General features: G+C 37.0%; 1 protein-coding gene across 1 annotated transcript in view; it reads right to left on the reverse strand.

Moving 5' to 3' along the window:
- Positions 1–542: 542 nt before the first annotated feature.
- The window catches only part of FAM83B (family with sequence similarity 83 member B), a 49837-nt gene continuing 28909 nt past the window's right edge, over positions 543–21470 (reverse strand). Inside the window, exons 3-5 of the mRNA XM_033055561.1 lie at positions 13686–13850; positions 5136–5260; positions 543–3085 (exon numbers count right to left, since the gene is read on the reverse strand). Coding sequence (XP_032911452.1) covers positions 721–3085; positions 5136–5260; positions 13686–13850 — 2655 coding nt within the window. The 3' untranslated portion in view covers positions 543–720. The remainder of the gene's footprint in view (positions 3086–5135; positions 5261–13685; positions 13851–21470) is intronic.

Raw genomic sequence — 21470 nt, forward strand, 5'->3', positions numbered from 1 at the left:
TATAAATAGTTTTTTAATGTTCATTCTACATTCACACTAGTTTAACCATGTAAACAAGTCCGTGAAAAGTCAGATTAAGGTAACTTTCAAATCTGTATGCCAAATACTTCAGAAAGATATCATGTTACACAAAAACTCAATAAAGTAAGATAGATCCATCTGCTGCCCAAACAGTTCAATAGATACTACGGGGCAAATTTTTAACAGGATGAAACCTAAAATAGGTTTCCAAAAATTAAAGATAAGTAATATGCAATGCATTAACATTTGTGTTTACCATTTGAAAGTGTACATAAATGCTGAAAAAATATTATTTACTATTCCTAGTGCTATCCTATTCTTGAAGGGAAAATCTTTGGAAACAGTATTATCTGAAGTTTAAAAACATCCCCCATCTCTTTCACCCCATGTTTATTAATCTTACAGTAAGCTAGTATGTATTTTCTTCACAAGGAAAACGTATAAAATTAATCTTACAATATCAACACTATAGACAACTTCCTTGAGACATCTTCTGGACACAGAATTTCTGTAAAGATTTAAGTACAACAATTCTGGAATAATTATTTTTAAAAATATGTACATTCATTCCAATGTCCTAGACCCAAGAAGAAATCCAAGTAAACTCTACAAAAGTTAGCCAGAGTCTTTGTCCAGTTAAGATTACGTCCAGCTTTGCAAGTTGTGCTGCGTTTCAATACAATTAACAAAATTATAAGGTTACTTGTTTTTGTGTAGGAAGTTCCCAAACTTCTGCATAAATCCTCTCAGCTTGTTTTCATTAGGCTGCAATGGGTGGTAAGCAGTAGAGCTGTAGCTGACCATATGATTACTCCTGCCATAATTATTCGCTAAGGTCTTGCTTTTGATATCTGATAGATGTGAACTGCTGTTGGCTGCATTTCCTGCAGGTTGGCTGGCATTTTCTATCTTACAGAATGGCTCAAAGCGACTATAAACACGTCTTTCACTCAAACGAGATCTCAGCTCTTCTTGGTGCTTTGAGCTTGTCAGCTGTGGTGTCACTGAACTTGCTCTTTGGAGAGCAGAAACAGGAGCACTTTCTGAAGTAGCATTTGTGGAGATTTCCTTTGCATCTTGATACTGAATCTGTTCTGTATTAAATCTTGGAGTAGATGGATCTCCTGCAGTTTCTATGAACTTACTTTCAAGGGGGCACAAGAGAGGACATTTTTTAGTGCCCTCATCAGATGGAGGTTTTGGAGATTTTGGTGACTTTGGTGACTTTGGAGACTTTGGAGACTTTGTTGGACTGCTGGTGACATCTTCTTTACTTCTGTTCAAACTACCTTGAGAATTTGATGATGAATTTCTTTTTCTCCTTGGGGAGGAATCTGTTTTATTTTCAGAAATCTTTGGTTTTTGATTCTCATCTTCAGAAACCAATGTGTCAGAACTACTACACATTCTGTAAAAGGCAGGACCTTTGTTTTTTGACAAGTTCTCCTTCTTGTCTGGTGTGAGATTAAGAAGTGACCGCAGTTTCTGGGATCCTTTCTTCAGAAAACTTGGGGAACTCTTACTTTCCTTCTTCGATGTGCCATCCTTACTAGACTCCTCCCTGCTAGTTTCAGTGAGAGCTGCCATGGAGACTGCCTTGCTGGTAGTTGGGCTCTTTAGCTCTCCTTTCAGGTCCTTTTCCTCCTGTGGTGAGTGGTTGGTCACACTATGCAAACTTTTAGCACTCTTCAGCATGTCTTCTGGAAGTTTTGGACTAATTGGCTGCTTAAGTCTATTCCTAGTCAATGTGCTGTAAACATAATTGGATGCATGTTTGTTGGTACCAGGATCCAGTATGGACTTGGAATTAAACATGGGAAAACTTCTCCTTTTGAGCATATTTTCATTTTGAAGGCTCTTCAAATTTTCTGCATGTTTGTCTGTACACAGTGTTGTATACAAATACAGTGATGAGTCACCAGCTGCACTTGAATTCACACTAGGTTTTGTGGTGTCTGCACTCTGAATTCTGTGGGCTTTTGCTGCCTCTGATTTAAGAGGAAAGTGTGTGCTAAGCTCCTCTGAAATATGACCTGTCCCATTTTCCACACTTGGAGCATGGTTAGATGTCCCTTTAGGTGTTGCACTTCCCTCTGACCCAATTATAGTAGAATTTGAAGAACTTGCACAGCTGCTTACTTCCTGCTGTTCCGGTAAAGTAGGCTGAAACACCAATGATGATCGCAAGCGAGAATGAGAGTACAGTGCATGAGCTTTAATATTTTCAGGTGCGTCATAGCTATCATATCTGTCACCCAAGGCTGACCCATTTGACTCTACTGGATAATCTGTCTGATCATTCAAATAGGACTTTATTCGCCAGTTCCGTAGGAATGATTTTGTTGTGTGCTCCAGGGTCGGCATCCTCTGCTGCAGATGGCGGATATGATTATCTGTCCCATTAAAAGACCTCCGCACAATTGAATTTCTCTCCGCAAGATTTACCTTTGGTCGCGAGAACTGATCAGCAAAACTCTGCTGGGGAATACTGTAGTTATTTGCATATCCTCCTTGTAATGATGACACAATACTAAGGCTATCAGATGGCATTTTCCAAGTATTTGGTTGATTGTTTGCTCTGTTAATAGCCCTGTTGAGCAATAGGTAAGGTGTCCTCTCTGGCTTCTCCCCAGCATAACTATGTCTTTTCCAGTGCTCATTTTTTTCACTAGGCTGATACTGCTGGAGTGGATTTTGAACATTAAAACCTGGATTAAATGGTTGCTTATTATAGGCTTGATTTCTCAAGACATAATTATCTATTTCGTTTACTGCATATCTTCCACGAGATTTCCAAACAGGATCTATCTTGAGAATATTGTCTTGCCTACCAAAAAGGTTTCTTTGGCTAGAAACTGAAGCCAAGGAAGACACTGAATGTTGGTATGTATCATTATCCCAGAGTGTTTTGTGACTGTTTACCCGCACCAATTCTGGGGCAAATGAGCTAGGAACAGAAGAACGGGCATACAGTGTCCTGAACTCTTCATCAAAGGATTCCACAAGCTGTCCTGTGATAACTTGAACCATACTGAGGTTGGTTTTTTCAAATGACCACATAAAGCTGAAAGAAGAACAAATAACTGTTAGATAGAGTTCTTTTGAGCTAAAGTATTACACTAATCTTTCTTGATAAGAAAGTTTTTATACAAACTTTGGGTTTGTAAAAATACCGTCTAAATTAATAAGTTGAGGACATGATTCACATAATTTGGACTCAGAAGGTCTCATCTAACACCAGGTAAATTCAGATGGAGATTTTCCATTGATTCCAGTGGAAGCAGAAATGAGTCTATAATTACCCTTATAACTGCCCTTACAAAAAGTATTCTAAAAAAGGATTCACAAATGCCAAACAGTAAAGTACAAATATCTAATGGAAAAAAATCACTTCTACAAAGTCTATGGCAGGACTAACCTATATCCACTGTATTGACTCATCAGTCAGAGAATGTTACTGTGTGATTATGCTTGAAAAAAATACATCTGAGATAACATGCAGGACTGCTTCAGCAATTTTGAATGTACTTCACTTTAAACATTTAAAAAAAATGCATCTAAGAATTTGAAAAAAGTTTACATTTTCTAATATGCACACTGCATTGGATATGAAAAGTTCTTTCAATTGCAATGAAAATGCTTTGATAATTTTTTTTCTCTTTTCTGCTGTAGAAGACTGAATACATGCTCAAAGATAAGTAGCTATAATTAATTTACAGCTACAAAATGAAACAAAATCAATTAACATGTACATTAAGGATGCTGCACAAGACTAATATCATGGAATAAAAACCACTATTTGTAGGTTACAATAAAGAAAAAATTTGTTTTGAAATCCTATTTTAATGGAAAAATGAAATATTAATTATTTACTTGCATTGTTTTCTAGGTGTTAGAAAATAGGTTAGTTTTGTTCATAAAAAAGGTTACTGATTAAGTTTTTTTGCTCTCTTTGTATTTTTCCAGAAGTTATCGTGCATCAAGACAAAATCAAATCATGCTGTGTTTTTTTCCCCTATTACTTCTCACAATTAATAATAACATATAACATTTGAAAAAACCCCTGAACCTTAAATTGAGTTCAGTGACAGAGTTCAGAAAGACTTGTTTTTCCTGTTACAAATCACTAGATTCTTTTACAAAGAAGGCCTAATTTCTAGAGAAATTGATGACTCCAGCCCTGTGGTGCAAGGTGTACAAGCAGTGCTGTTTTCCAAATTGGAATGACAAAACCTATCTCATTCTCACACACTATGACACTGTGTTTAGATGTCAAAGCATGCAGGCTCTCCCTGCAGTCTCTTACTCAGTAATTTATGAACTTGTTACTTACCTCACTACCATTTATACATGTCAAGTCTGAATTTGGGGCTGGCTGAGTCTTGGAGGAAATAAAAGATCAGATTTTCAAAAGCTTACAGTAGTGGAAATATGAAAGGCAGTGGTTGTGGATCTGGAACCCAGGCACTATGCTGGCAGAATCTAACTCACTTGGGAAAAGCACGAAAGTGTAGCATAAAGAGAAGGAAATATTTAATAATGTGTGAGTTAAGACTGCCTCCGCTTTAATTTAGGTTTTTTCCAGCTCTGCAAGGCTGTAAGTTCTTCAGCCTGTTTTGCACACATACACCAGAAATACAAAGGAAAACAGAACACAGAAACTCAACCAAACATATAGAGAGACATGGGCAAGTTTGAATTTGACCATCATATACTAGAGAGCCACAGAATCAGTTTCTAATGTTAGCTTTAGAAGATTACTACATGGAGGGACTATCTAAGATAGCTTATGAAATAATTTTGATACTCACTTTTCTGGAGTAAATGTTAAACAAGAATAATTGAGATAACGTAAGACAAATCAGGATTACTTTTTTTTCTCCAGCTGTAGCACAACCTACACCTTTATTTCTGATTTGTGAAAAATGAACAGAGGATCTCTTAAGCCAGTTAGTAATAAGTATTTATGAAAACTTGTTAATACAGGAAACATAATCAAATTTACCCATGTGATTCCCTAGAATAATTTTTACAAATACAAACCCCCTAAATTTGCTATAGCAGTAGTAATGAGATGACAAGTTTGCTACAAGCATTTCAGTGATTGATCTTACCTGTAAGAACCATATATGACTTTCTTACAGTCAACAAGAATAAATTTTTGTTCCATTTTTCCATGGAATTTTGCTCCTGTTTTAGAATAGTAATCTTGTCCTCTCACTGTCCGCACCCTCATATTCTGAAAAAGACAATCAAAACACTTTACTTCATCTCCTATAGTCCTTTTTTAGTGTCCAGGGGGCAAAAATTCAGAGGAACAGTAGGGGAAAAGTTACATTATTGCATATTAATAAATTCTGCAGGGAATCAAATGATGATGAAATTTATTGCCTAGGGACCCAAAATGGCCCGTTACTGTTTTGTCTTCAAGACTGATGAGATTCCCTAGGCCACAGAAAATGAAATTCCAGCTTTCCATAGCCACCACTTCAGAAAAGAGGTTTTGGCAGAAGATGTCTTCAACAAGAGAAAGAGGTATTGTACTGTAAAAAAATTTCTTTCCATCAGCTGATACACATGTTTGTATGATTTCCAAGTATCTCAGCTAATCATATAGATCATTTAAAAGAGCCAGGATCACTTTCATTTTAATTGAACAAAGCTGTTGTGTCCACAAATACATATACCCTACTCTGAGATAATCTACTGAATGATAACACTTGGTGCCAGAATCCCTTGCAGTTTTACCACCAATAAAATTTATCTATCAGCTTTGCACCATGAGATCAATCACATTTTTAATTCAGAGACACTAACACAACATGCATAGGTAGCACGAACTCAATGCAGCAGTTAATTTTGAATTCTATTAAGCTTTATTTTTTATTAATGCAAACTCAGTAAGTGGCACTTGGGAAATTTTCCACACTGATCTCAAAAATGTGGTCAATTTTTATCCCAGACTACTGATGAAACTGGTTCAGCTAAGTCAGCATCTTGAAATTTTTCTCTCTCTACTGCCACTTGTTTTTTTATGCTTACAGAAATAGAAAATTTGAAAAAGGTTGTTACTATACGTTCTAGACTACTAATAATTATTTTCAAAAAGTTCTTATGGGGATGTAGAAAAAAAGGCATTTAACAGAAATTGTGACACAAAAGGTGTTTACTTACAGAAAAACTAAGATTTATATTCAATGAAAACCAACCTACAAGCATCTACCTCATGTAACTATGAGACACAAAATGTTTCAAAAGACATAAAAGTAGCTTGGAATATAACTGTGAATGATCACAATATTTACTGTAGTTTCTGGCCTTGGAATAGTTTTCTTAGTAACCCTAAGTTTTCCAGTGGCAGTAAAATCCACAATTTAGCATTGGTAGTAAAAAACAAGAATCTACATGATTATTACATACTCTGTACATATGGAAATGGTGGAATGTAAAATCTAGGAATACACAGGGATGTGATGCTTCACAGGACTGCTACAAGGGCAGGCTGCAGATCATGGCAGATGTGCTCTGTAATGGTCAGCTCCAGGTAGGCGGGCTGTTCATGCAGCAAATGGAAATGACTGTCTACATGGCAAATCCAGCAAAATCAGGAGGATTAAATAAATAGGAAAGGATGGGATGAGATGGGATGGGATGGGATGGGATGGGATGGGATGGGATGGGATAGGATAGGACTATTTCAGATGGAAAAAATGTACAGTGATCATCTAGCCCAACTACCTGACAAATTCAGGACTGACCAGAAGTTAAAGTAAATTATTAAGGGCATTGTCTAAATGCCTCTCATGTACTGACAGGCTTAGGGCATCAACCACTTTCCTAGGAAGCCTGCTCCACTGTTTAACAACTCCCTCAGTAAAGAAATGCTTCCTGATGTCCAGTCTAAACCTCCTGTGGTGGGATGACCCATTCCCGTGCATCCTGGATACCAGAGGGAAGAGACCAACATCACCTTCTTCACTTCCCATCCTCAGGAAGCTGTAGAGATGTTCAAACTTACAAACTCATTTAAAATTCCAGTCTATAATGTATGACTGAGTTTGCAACACAGTGACATAAGCCTTCATTATCTATGGGAGTACTTCTACATTTGCCTAAAACATATGACGTTCTAGTTGATAGAGACTGTAGGAGTTTCAAGTTTCATATCTACTACAATCCAATGAACTTTATCTATCCAAACAGAAAATTCAAAAACTTAGGAAAAATACCCATGACATGAAAGCACATTTCCAAATAACACACGCTTTCTAAATCAGTGTATATTTCAGTTATCTTGAAACTTTTATCAAATGAAAAATCAAACCACAGAAGCAAGAGTTACACTTAAAAGCTGCTGAGCTGGAAAATTAGGGTTTAACTCAAGCTATCCAAGTTCTTTAAACTTCATTCACCATTAGGTGAGTTTTTGCTTTGCACTTTTGTCAAGCTTTGAATACAAATTCAACCCAGTTAAAATGTACAAAGCATTTGTGAGCTACATGTCTAGTAAATATAAAACATCTAGGAAATATGAAGTTTATCTCTTAATTAGATAAATAAAACAAGTATTATCTAGAAGTGCTGTAAAATTTTAAACAGTAAAAATTTTAAAAGCAAAAATACAGGTGGATACTTAGGTCTATTTTCAGAAAAAGCTACAAAAGAATGAATAACAACCCAATTTGCATTACTGAATGCCAGGTTAACATAAATTTGCATCTCTAACTGCTAATTACTTTTGCCAATCTAACATTCCGTCTTATTCTGCATCTCAATTAGAAGTTTTCTTATTGATGAAAGTCAATTTTCATGCTTTTCCAAAGTGATTTTGTTGAACTTGGAATAAGCCCATTCAAGAAAATAATTTTTTCACCAGCAGCTTTTCAATCTTTAACTAATTATATTAAATGCTTTTATTTGAAAGTAAAATGCTAGAAATAGTAATTCCTGAAAAAGAAGAAAATACTGAAATTTACGCATTCTAAAGATAACCATAATAATAACCCCTTATTTTAATAAAATCTGTGAATTAGTAATGAAATTTGCATTTACTTTGATGACTGTTTTACCCAGTTCTATATACCACATAATTGTAGGTGTATTTCAGACTTATATTTAATTATATTTAATTGTATTTATGTCATTATAATTTGAAAAAGGTAACTTGAGAGCAGCTTATACATTCTCAGGTACCCATAACAAGTAATGTTGGCCTAAAGATATGCCAGTTGAACACATTAAATCTTACTTAGATAAGGTCTGATCGGTATTGGACAGGATATCATTTAGGAATCCATGCTGGAGGCGCAACCAAGTCTAATGGTTTGCAAATTACCATACTACACAAAAAAAAAAAGCTTTGCCTTAGGTATATGTAAGTTGAAATATAACTTTTAAGTAGGCTTATGTAAAAAGGAATAGAATTATTTACATTAAATTCCTGGGGGGATTTAAAAAAAAAGTAGGCACTGTAGTCACTCTGTTCTCCCTTCTGTTTACCTTCTCTTCAGTATTCTTCCTCCTGTAACTTTTCCATCCCTATTCCCTTATTCTGAACTGTTTTCCACCCTTGGCAGGTCATCCATTACCAGATGGGAACATGACAAGTGGCAGAGATCATGCTCAGCCTTCTCACATAACACTTCCTCTTCCTGCACAGTTCATCCAGCATTCTTCACCAGCTTCAAGCCCTCAAATTAAGGTGTCAGGATTGCACCCTTTTAATAATCACTGAAAATCCCAAATCACCCAAACCATATTTGAGGATATATAGCAACAATACATTCCACTTGGTATTAAAAGCAGTAAACATACACATTCTGAATTACAAGCCCCATCTGACAGTATGACATGCTGGGCTTCACCCTCCTGCCTGCTTTCATCCTCAGGCTATAGGACTGTCCTAACAGCAGTGTGCCACTCATCACAGCATCACTGTGGCTAAAGCAATCATTCATTTATGAATGGAGAGTTTTGAAGCCAGAGGATCTTCTCTCTTGTCCATGAATTTAGGACATTCAGGAACATTTAAAATATCCAGTGGCTGCAGTTTAAGGATAGCCATCAGTGCTATCCAGTTAAATGACACCCAGTGATGAACAACAAAACAAGTTCTAACCTCTTTTTATGCACATTTTCTGTACGTTTTTATTCCAGGGAGTGCCACATAACCATGATTTAAAATTTTGAAGTATTATTCCCCACTACACCTTTATTTTCCTTAGTAAAATCTCTCCAATATGATAGCTAAGTACAGTGAGTATACCAGTCTCAAACATTTCATTTCAGCACTTTTTCTTTGTAGGCACTTCCTTCTATCAGTGTTCCACTACTTGGCCCAATCTTGCTGTCAAGAACATGCACAAAGAAGAAAATGGGTGTCTACCTAATATTTAGCCTAACAGTTTTAAAGACAGAACAGGTTATAGGATGATAGAATACCAGACTGGAAAGGACCTCAAGGATCATCTGATCCATCCATTCTTTGCAAAAGTACAGTCTGGTCAAGGTGGCCCAGCACCTGCCCACTTTAGTCTCAAAAGTGTCCAGTGTTGAAGAATCCACCACTACCCCAGGGAAATTATTTCAATGGCTGATTGTCCTCATTGTGACAAAGTTTTGTCTTGGAATCTCTCCAGGAGTAACTTGCTCCCAAGACCCTTCATCTGTTCCATGTGACAGGTAAAAAATAAGTCTCCATCCTCTCTGTAGCCTCTCTTTCCATGCTGGAAAACAGAGACAAGGTCTCTCTTTCTCTTCTCAAAACTGGAAAAAACTCAATTCTCTCAGCCTTTCCTCATATGGCAGTCTCCCAGTCCTTGGATCATCTATGTGGTCCTTCTCTGGACCTTCTCCAGCCTGTACACATCTTCTTTAAGCAGTGGGGATGAAAACTAAACACACTACTCCAAGTGTGTCCTGGTAAGTGTTGAGCAGAGTGGGACAATGACTTGTTAATCTCTGCTGGTGATGCCATTGCTGTGCTGATGAACCCAGTACACTGTTGGCTTTCCTGGCAGAAGCAGCATGCTGCTTCTTACATTGAGGTTGTTAACAGCAGAACCCCAGCTGGTTATATCCCAGCCTGTGCTGCAATCCTGGATTATGCTTTCCCAGGTGCAAGACTTTACCCTTGTCCTTCCCGAACTTCATAAGGGTCTTGTTAGCCCCTACAGCTAATCCAGGTCCTGCTGCAGGGTGGCTCTCCCTTCCAAAGTGCTCATTTACTCACTCACCAGCAAACTTTGTCAGAGTACACTTGATCCTCTCATCCAGATCACTTATGAGGGTATTAAACAGCTTTGGGCCCAGAATTGATCCCTGGATGACTCCACTTGTGACAGACTATCAGTTTAAAAAGTAGCTATTGACCATATATGTGCTGTACAAATGCCAAGTAGTTTTCAAGTTCGCTTCTATTCTGACTTTGAACATGACTCAATGACCACTCAAGACTTGACTGGAGTCTGGTCCTTATCACAGAAGCTTGCCCACGGATATAACATCATGCTGTGAGCGGCTATTCAATAACCAAAATTGCTTTAGATGTGGAAGTACTGGAAAACTTTTGATGATTTTGGTAACACTGATGAGAAAAAACAGGCTGCAAGCAGGTCTCAAGAGCAGCTCCTGCTGTGTATTTAAACATGCATATCTGGGAGTAGACTTCACAGAAGGAAAGTAAAATTAATTAGTGGTTACATTTTCCCCTTCCCACAATTCATTAAAAATGTTGATGGCATTATCAGGTAATAAACAGGTCCTGCCAAATTGCTTTCAGTATCGTCCTGTAGCAAAATGATTCTTTTCTTCATTATTAGCAGAAGAGTAAAAAAGAGGTTTCTCCAGAGCACAGAACCTCCACCATGTCTCACCTCATATCAAATAAAATACTTGCCAGTAGCAGAAAAAAAAGTAAAAAAAATTACCTATTAGTTTCTGAAAAATCACCTGGAAAAAAAAGAAGTTTGAATCTGTAGCAACTCTTCATCTCTCTATGCAAAGAAATTGATGACCAAGCAAGTCAGACCAGTGACAAAGTTAATCAAAGAAGCTTAGGTAGAGAAAAAAAAAAACACATTAATTACTGAGGACAAATGTAGCACAGTCAGAAAACTAATGAAATTGGAAAAGAGAAATTGGGTAGCACATGAAAGGAATTATTTGAGCTCCACTGATGGATGTGATGCCAAGATGAATATTAAGCAAAAAATCTACATGAAAAGATGCTGCAGGAAAGACTAAAAATAATCCTAATAACCCCCTGATTTCATAATTTCCTATAGGGAAATCACAAAAATAACAATAGAATATATGGTCCATCAATTGTTTCAGTTCTATGTTTCAAATAAAGAAGTAAACATGCCCTAAATTTGGAGTCAGTCTACAGATGAGAAAAACTGTCTGCACAGACATTTAATGAAGATTTATGAACAAAATCGTCTTTCTGTTCCATACAGAAAACTACTTAGTTGTAAATCTGAATTAAAAAATACCGTTTTGTTCATCACTGCATCTTGGTTTTTTTACCGATTCAAAGGGAGACAAAAAGAGACAGAGATGTTGAGTCTGAAAAGCTTTGCACCAAACTCATCACCAAGACTAAGACATCTGTACTCCAACAAGACTGAACCAAATCATGGCAGTCAATAACAAAACCAATGCTGCTGGTGCTACATCTTCTGGAAAAGTAATAGACCCATACAAGTCTGTTCCCTTCTTGCCTTCACTGAACAGAGGGGCAAGACCAGAAGCCAAGAGTATAAAAAGTTGAAGAAGTTTAACTTTTCTCTGAACCTCGAGTGATATGAAAAAGGGAAAGGGAGAAAACATCTTCAAAATACTGGCAGCTCCTTCACAGTCACCTGCATTCCCTTTTTATGCTCTGAAAAGGCACAGGAGTTAATGCAGGAGTAATAAACTGCTATTCTCAGAGCAACAGTCACTGGGAGTAGCCCACGGATGAGAAGACCATTAATTTGAACAGCTTTATTACAAGCTGAACTGGAAACTCAGTGCACAACAGGATTACTGCTTAGCTCTCTGGCATATATTTTTTTATTTTCTGATAAAACTCAAAATATTTTAAGTCAACCTTGCAGATTAAAGATGTATTTTATTTCTCCCACAAAAAACAGAAATGTATAAAACATAGTGTCATTGAAGAGGCTCCATACAAACCTCTCCAATCCACACTAGTTCATACAAAATCCACTCTAATCTCTGTATATTAATTCTTTCAACCACAGTATAAATACCTAGAAGTCTATAGAACTGCCTTGGAAAGAAAGCCTTGAATCCAAAGAAGGTTAAGCTTTTGAAAACAGCTCTGGATACACACTGCATGGAATTAATTTGAAAATGTATATGGCATTTTTGAGACATCACTTGAAAGGCACAGTCCTAATTTTTTTTATTTTAGAAGGACAAAGACCATTTCATATATAGACATAGACCATTTCTGGCAACCTCTACGGCATAATTAACCCAAGTAACCAGCAAATGATGGTATCTCAAGTTCTAGAGTATGCAAGTATTGCCAAATAATGACTTCATGAAGGCAATCACTACCAGTGTTTATAAAACACCATAGTTTTGGTATTTTTTTCCAGAAGTTGCCACAGCTCTGTCTATTAGGCCACCAGAGAGCAACCCCACACTCATACACAAGAAACGAGTATGGAAAGTAGAGTGGGAATACCTCTGAGGACATAAGTCAACACTCCAGAATAAAAATGGGTATAAAATAGAGTTTGCTCCAAACACCTACTAAAAAGTCTGCGTTATCCTCACAAATACACTGCATCTCTATCCGATTCCTGGACTGGGTTCTTAAAATAGGTGCTGCTAAAAAGAGCTTTTATAATACTTCTGACTGGCATGAACATAGATTAACTAGTTACAGAGGCAAAGAATTTCAAATGGAACTATGAGCTAAGGCAGTGCTCAGAACTTTGCAAGGAGACTCTGACAACATCCTTGGAACTTCCTTAGTACTGCCAGCAGTAGAGTTAATCTAGAAGTATTTATGAAGCACTTATGTCAGCTCAGTGCAGCTCATGGTTTATATTCTAATCCCTGATAAACATTTGGGCAGAGCAGGACACCTCGCAAAAATGTAAACGTCATGTTGTTATCTCTCTTACAGGATAAAATTACGTATTTAATGTGTAAAAGCAATAGGACGAAGCAAAGACATGAAAATATGGATCTTCAGGAAAACACTAATAAAATAGAATCTTGGGCCTACTAAAGTATTTTAACACATAACCTCAAAGAAGAAATCATAAAATGAAGTACACAACTTATTAATTTATCTCAGTTTTATGACTTTATTTGCAGGCAACTATAAGAGACAGAAAAAAAACCCTTAGTTTTTCAAACATGCAGTATTCCTAAATATACAATAATGGAAAATTATTTTATAAATTATATATGAAAATTATGTCATTCTATGAAATGCTCTTGTTTTGACACTTAAAAAAGATTCTTTTAAAAATATAAATCTGTAGAGAAATTTCTGCTGAGAGTTTACTTATTTACACCTGGTTGCTAATTTGAAAAATCAGTATTCAATAACCATTTTTTCAATACTAGTCACTTTTCAGTGGGCTGTGGAGGAGTAAGTAGTAAATGTTCATGCAAAAGAAGAAAGGATGCCTTACCCTGAGCCTCTGAACTTGACAGCCTTGTTTCTCTGTCATCTTCAGAAAATGGCTGAAGTTTGATTCATCAAGCAGGATATACACTGCAATCCCTCTAGCAGAGGCTTCCACGATTTCTCTAAAAATATCCACATCTGTAAACATATCCATAACAATGGCAATGACCTGAATGAAACAGGAAAGACACAAATTATTGTCTTGTATAAACTCAGTTGTATGCAGAATTCTTCATTGAAGTCTGTGCTGAGCAGCTAATACAATAATAATTCTTACACATTAAAATGTTCTATTTTCTATGTCATTCCACTTAACTTGAAGGCTTTCAAGACCACTGGATCTTCTTTCTGAGAAATCAAGTGATCACCTGCATGACATTTGCATTTGTCACAAGTACCAAAGTCCAGCACAACGTTGTGTTGTGGGTTGTCTTGATTTTGTCTGGAATCAAGCTGATTTTGTTCCTAATAGATGCTGTGGTTGGGATTTAGTATAAGAATAACGTTAATAATAAACTGATGTGCTTGTTGCTAAGTAGTGATTACCCCAAGTGATGGACTTTTCAGTGTTCCATGCTCTGCCAGTGAGCAGGTGCATAAGAAACTGGGAGGAAGCACAATTAGGACAGCTGATCCAAACTGGCCAAAGGGATATTCCATACTGCAGAATGCCATGGTCAGTGTGTAAACTGAGGGGAGTTGGCTGGGAGGGGCCAGTTGCTGCTCAGGGACTGTGTGGGCATCGGTCAGTGAATGGTGAGCAACCGTAATGTGCATCACTTGTTTTCTTGGGTTTTACTTCTCTCTCTTTCCCCTTTTACTTACAATTATTGTTGTAACTACCAATAGTATTCTTATATTATTATTATATTTTACTTTGCTTCAATTATTAAACTTCTTTTCTCAGCCCACAAGGGTTAACTTTCCAATCCTCCCCTCCATCTCACTAAGGGGGTGAATGAGCAAGTGGGTGTGTGGAACTTTGTTAAACCAATGACATGGGTGTGTGTAGTGATTTGGTTTATGAGGAAAAGGAAACCCAGTAAAAGAGAGGGAAAAACAGCAATATGAATGCTATGGAAAAACTTGCAAAATAAAATTACTGTATGTGTTAAAAAAAAAAAAATCAGAAAATTTTGTTCATGGGGCTTCTCAATCTTTCATCATTTTATCTAAAGCTAATGGCTCAAGAGCTTGAAGTAGCTAATAAGCAGATATTTAAGAGCCAGAGGCACTCTTACTGGGACAAAAACCTCCTCAGCTTGTGAGAGCTTGGCTCAGGAAGATCAGCATCCTGAACACCAGCTACCAACACCCTTCAATCCATAGGGATAAAGTAAATATGTCTGATTTGGAAAAGCAATGTCACTCTAGTGGTATTCTGGAGATAAATATAGAAATTTACTGTTGACATATCATTAGTAATTTGGGACAAACTACTGTTGAAACGTGAAAGGAAATAAGAGGAAGAACCAGTGTCTGTGTAACTTCCGAAGGTTGTACTTTTATCCACTAGTTTTCATGAAAGTTCCAATGAGATGTCTCGGGTGCAAATTCAAACCAGATAAAACCTTTCACAGACATTAGAGTAGGATTTACCATTTTCACTAATCTTTAAAATGCCTGCACATCAACTTTTAAGGTGCAATTGTTAAGTTGCAAGTGCTCATCTTATTGTGGAACTGAAATATTTACCTCATTCAGGTAAATGCTGTTGCACACAATCAGGTAAAAGTTATGTCTCCAGTCAGGTGCATGAATTACCTTTTCTGAATCCCACCTGCTTAGAACCTTAGAACTAAAAGTTTCATTTATGCCAAACGTATTTAAAACAATACAAATATAAATGAGAAATGAATTACTTAAAATAACAATGAAAACAATTAGATAAGGTAAAATGACAACTCCTGAATAAGAGAAAAGGGACTAACTTGGCCTCTTCATTACACGCTACCTGGCAATAAACAGTCTTTACAAATCTACCAGTGAGAGAGGAACTCAATAGCATCAAAGAATTCCATTCTTAGGTAATATGCCAATGCACCACCTCATTTTCTTTACCGACTTTTTGAAAGTAAAACCTAAACGTGTTTGTCTTCAGTATAGAATATATTTCTTTATCTAAGGACTGAAAACACAAATGTTTATCTTGACTCCAAGGATCTCATCACTTTCAGACTGCAGTTGCTGCTTGGTCTTGCTTCTGCGATACACAGTGTTACCTGAATAAGTTATTCACCCAATTTATTCATCCATCTTGTTTCACTTGTGTCTGAGAAGAAAACTGCCAAGGCAGATCAAGTACAGTAGGTAAAAAGACCCAAAAAAATCTGTTCTCAAATTATCTGTTTCATTGCCACTTTCCCCCTTCCACTGAATCCCCTGATTTCTTCCTAGGCTTTTCCTTTCCTTCAGATCTTCAAGAAATGGGTACTCACTCTATTCTAGGATCAATTTAAATGTAAGAGAAAAATCCTGAATGGATGCATTAGTGTACACTGATACAAGTACATGAAATATTCAAAACCCAAAACACAGCACTCAAAAATCTTTTTAACACTTTCCTAGGGCAGATATCTAAGATAGTCACGTGTTTGCAACATTTTGTGGTTGCAAAGATTACTGAACTGGAAAAAAATGCAGAAAAAAGCCCACAAGAATGTGTAATAAAAGCTAAAAACCAACACGGACTAGAATGGCCAAATCTACCTCTGTGAATAGGAAGGTAGAGAAACACCTAAGCAAGCAGGCTAGTAAGCTGGTGACGTAAGAAGGACACATGTGTACTATTGTGCAGCCATTTCATTTGGGAATGAACAGGGGACCTTCTTTGTCTCCACTAGTAGAATTGTTCTTAAACCATTCAGCTTATTAAATCTGGAGTAATTCTGCAAAGCATCAAGTAGCCTTGCAAGAAAATCTAGGTTTCACTTCCAGAGTTGGAACAGGGATTATATTTTGAAACCTGAAGCTTGTGCTGTCTGAAATGTCCTTAAGAGAATTTGAGTACATAGATGCAAAGCCACAGTCATGACCTGACGACCAAATGGACATCCATCTGTGCCTTCCCTAGAAACCAGAGGTGACTCTTGAATGTCCCCACTAGGCTGCCCATTTACTCTTAGCAACACTCAATTGATCTATTAAACACAAACATAATTAGGCTTGGCTGTTGGAGAAGAGTGCCAAATTTGAACAATGCATATGATGCACATACGATACATACAATATGTAAAAAGTCATTAACAGTGATAAGGTAACCTCTGCATACTGATTTCCATAAACCAAAATAAATGTTTGACCATAAACTACAGGTTTTGATTCAGAAAGAGTGGATTCCATAAAGGTCATGGGATAGTCTGGCCTTTAAGTGTATTAAACTTACTTTTTTTTCTCCTTTTAATAGGGGTCTGTGTACATTTCCCCAGCTTGCCTACTTTGCAACAGAAGGAAGTACTGCATATGGGAGAAGACAAAGCAAATACGGTATTCAGGGTTGCAGGTTTTCATCAATTAAGGAGACCAAAATTAGGAAATTACTTCAGTGAGGTATTCTGTGATGTGTACTTACCTTTAATTAAAGCTGCAATGACAGCTGCAGGATTAGATATTTGCTGCATCACTTCAGAAGAAAAGATTTCACTATTGTGTTTTTACATTTGTGTTTTGCAATTGCAGAGCTAAGTACCCTGGTACTTACAAGAATACAACAATGAATTCCAGCAAGGAAGAAAAACCTATATAATTCAAACTGCACAAAATACCTCAGAAAATTGTCTATTCCATAAATTCTGTTTTTTCCAATACTATCCAGAATTAAGAAAATCTCTTCAAGGCAGAAAGCTCTAGTGTCATACAGGAGGCTTCCTTAAAAACTGCCATTTTTTTTCCTAAGTATTATTTGTTTTCCACAATGCAAAGATCTTTTTAAAAGGAACAACTAATGCTTTTGAAGCAAATACTATAGCCTTCCAACCATTCCAGGAAAATTGGATGGGTACAGCAGTTTTTTAATGAAAGCAACAGAATTCTGGGAGAACTTTACAAACCTCGTCAAACTGATTATCACCCTGATCAAAAATGACCCTCATTTGGGAACAGCTAAGCAAGCATGTTACACCTTCAGGGAGGAGAAAATACTTGGTAGAGCAGACACTTGCTGTGCATAATACCACATAACACTGAAATTATGCACAGCAAGAGGGAACTATCACCACCTGGGTATTAGATAGAAGAGCACATTTCAATGATCAATTAAAAGGCAGTTCAGGAAACAGTTTTTATGCTAGTTTTCTTCATCCAAAATTAAACTTAAATAAACTTTCATTGTCACTACTAGTATTTTTATCTTATCTACCCATTCTTTTTTTTAAGTGATTAATGTTTTTTAAGCTTAAAATTTGCTTTTGATGACATCCTTGCAGAAAATCTGCTGAAGTCAATAAGCACAAAATTACTCCTAATAAATCTGACAGAATGCTCAACTTAACTGAAGCCAGCAGTAGAGCCACATGCTATCATTCTTCTTACTGTCTTGACACTAAGATGATGCTTTGCAACAGGAAAGTAAACTACACACTCTGCTTTGGCATTTAAAAAACATGTAAATACAGACAGGAAAGTATAATTTTGTTGAATAGCACTATTTTTAATGCAAATGTTCTAAACGATATTTTTCAGTAAGCTGGTTTATTTAATTTGCATACTGGCGAGGAAAGTACCATTTTAAAGCTCAGTATCCCAAAACTATCACCACTTTAATACAGAGTTCTTCTCATTCTTTCAAAGCTCTTAATAATCTCCAATTCAGTGACTGACTCCTATACAAAGTACCAGTGACACATTTCATGAAAGACACATACACATTTGTTTTGAAGGTTAATAAAACAGCTGTAGCTGTTTGTTTCAGCTATAGCTGAAAAACCCTGCATATCCCTGCTAAACAGGAGATTAAGTACATGGTAACATGGCAACAGAGTGGATAATATGACACCATGGAGGAGTAAATGGAGGCCAATGTTCCGTTCTGTGGCACCTATTATGCTACAGGACGAGTTACTGCTAGTTTGGGACCATCCATGTGTATTGGATTTGCTCAGATGGTTCTCACCTTCAGAAACCAACTCTATTCAGAGGCTTATCTATAAAGAAGTTGCCAATTCCAACAGCTGCACTAATCATTAAACATCTCCTGAGCCTGTCCAGGGGATGGCCACCAAGAGGGCACTTGCCCTGTGCAGATGACATGAAGGAGCTGGGTTGCTCAGCCCGGAGCAAAGATGGTTTCAGGCAACCTTACAGGAGGTCCCAGTACTTTACAGGGAAGTTCTCGAGGGACAAAGTCAGGTTCTTTGTCCTACAGTGGCGGCAGGACAAAAGACAATGGTCAAACTGAAACAAGAACAGTTCTCACGGGATACAGGGAAACCCCCTTATTCCCACAAGGACACCCCAGCAGTAGAGCAGGTTGCCAAGACTGGTCCAGTTTCCATCCTTGGAGGTTTTCAAGACCCAGCTGGATAAAGCCCTGGGAAACCTTTTCAGATACTACAACTAGCCATGCTTTAAGCAGGAGGCTGGGCTGGAGACTTCCAACTGACCAAAGGTTGCAACTCAATGATTTGGAGATCTTCATTCCCACCACTGTCAAAATGAAAGCAAATTTTGCCATGTTTGGTAGTAATTATAAACTTTGTTGTGAGGCCTAAAGAAAACAGAGACTAAAGAAAGAGAACATTGAGAAATAAAGGAGTTCTTCTGCTTTACTTCTTCCATTTTTGATAAGAAAAAATAAGTGGATTTTATCAAAATCAACCTTTTAATGGTGTGTGCTGAAATTCAAGCACAAATGCAACAAAAGGCTTTACTGCTAGTGCTCAGTAAGTCTATTCTGTGAAGCCGTGACAGTTTCATTATCTCAGCATTACAACTTCTTTCACAAATATGAATTATGACTCTCTAGGTTATATATCGCAGCATGTGTCATTTTAACAACTCCTTTGCTATAAACAGTGAAAATACAGGAGTCCTCTACTAAATCTGCCTCCTTAGGGCAGGCTTTACTAGAGACACCTATCAATATCAATAACCTAGTAAGGAATAGTGCTGAAAACCATACCCTACACAGCAAGAGTATTGATTTCTTGTAACCTACATGCGGTTTACTTCGGGCATTACATGACAAAAATCCATACTGCTGTGCAGGGCTTTTTAATATCACCACCCTTTCTCACTCCAAGAACAAAGAACCACATCTCTGACAGAATTATTAATTCTACTTTCATTGACCTTTTCGCTATTACTCCAGTCCCCATTTTGCAGATCTCTGTTTTGGGGATGATGTCCTTGAGGCACAGACTCAGTGCTATCTGAGCTGGCTTTTCTCAGAGAGCAGGCAGTGCAGAAGGAGGATACAGTGCCGTGTACCATGCTGCTAGGAACAAGAGGCAGGCAGTAAATTGACTGGTGAGTTTCTGGCATCATAAGAGTCAAATTTGGCAATCAATGCAGACAACCTTCCCTCTAGTAAGCTGTATAATATGTCCCACAAATTATTGTGGGTTTTTTTTTTTCACTTTTATTATGTTGGGTTTTATGGTTGAGGGTTTAGATCCAGATTATGATTTCTGCAACTCATATTAACAGCTCCCTAATAAATCATTTGTTATCCTTACTTTCTGGCAATGTTGCTCAGACCAGAGTGATTCTAAGACCAAAGTTCATTAATTTGGTATTAATTTGCAAAACTGAAGACAGCCCTGAAATGCTTTGCACAACACATCCTTTTATTGCAATGTCTACTTTGAAACCATCTGTGCTGGATGAATTGCTGAGGTCTCACAACACAGTAACAGATGAGAAGTCTTGCAATAAAGTGTCAAAGTGTAATATAATGAGGAGAGCCTTGCCAGTAAATACAGCCTAAAACAATAATATAAATAGTAATCAACCATCTGAGTATTATCCACTCTCCTACAATTTCTGTGGCAATATAATGGAACAAATACTGCAATGATTTATACCTATGCAACATTCATGAAATTAATGTCACTACTTGTTTCATTGTCAGTACTATCATCATAATTGACCCCCTGACATCTTATTTAATATATTTAATTTGGCTCTACAGACACAGAGAGATATACAGTAACTATGCAATGTACTCAAAAATATTCTTTCATTATTGCGTTTTTTAAAAGCAATTTAATTAACTACAGGGTGAAGTCTGGCACTTCATTATTACAGGCAGCTACACCACCTCAGAATCAGCTCTCCTAACCCTTTTATCCTCTTTTCCTCCTCCTACTCCAAAATATTTCCACCATTTATTCTGAGGATAGAAAAACACAGGCTCTAAGAACCAAGTACACCTTCTGTTCTGATCACCAAGCCTCATTTTATCCTGTCATATATCACCTACAAAACCTAAGAATTTTAAACTAAAAACTAAGTTTATATGGATTAAAAATTAACTTCCAACATGTACATTAGCAGTCTTCAATAATCTCAACAGCCTCTCTCTGCAACAGGATGTCAGAGAAGTTCAACACCAACAAAAATTCGTATAAATAAGTTCACTGTCCCGAAAACATAAACTAAACTTTTAGCTATCTCCTGCAAAACAAGAAAAACCAATGCAAACTATTAGAAAATTACAAAGGCAGGTAACCACATAAGGCAACTATACAAACAGTTTTAACAGTGTTTACCTGTGTACTGTACATGGTAAAGCCTTATCTGCTCTGTCCAAGAAACACACACAAAAGATGTACAGTAGGGGAACTTTCTA

This window comes from Catharus ustulatus, chromosome 3, assembly GCF_009819885.2.
Source record: "Catharus ustulatus isolate bCatUst1 chromosome 3, bCatUst1.pri.v2, whole genome shotgun sequence".
Taxonomy (NCBI): Eukaryota; Metazoa; Chordata; class Aves; order Passeriformes; family Turdidae; genus Catharus; species Catharus ustulatus.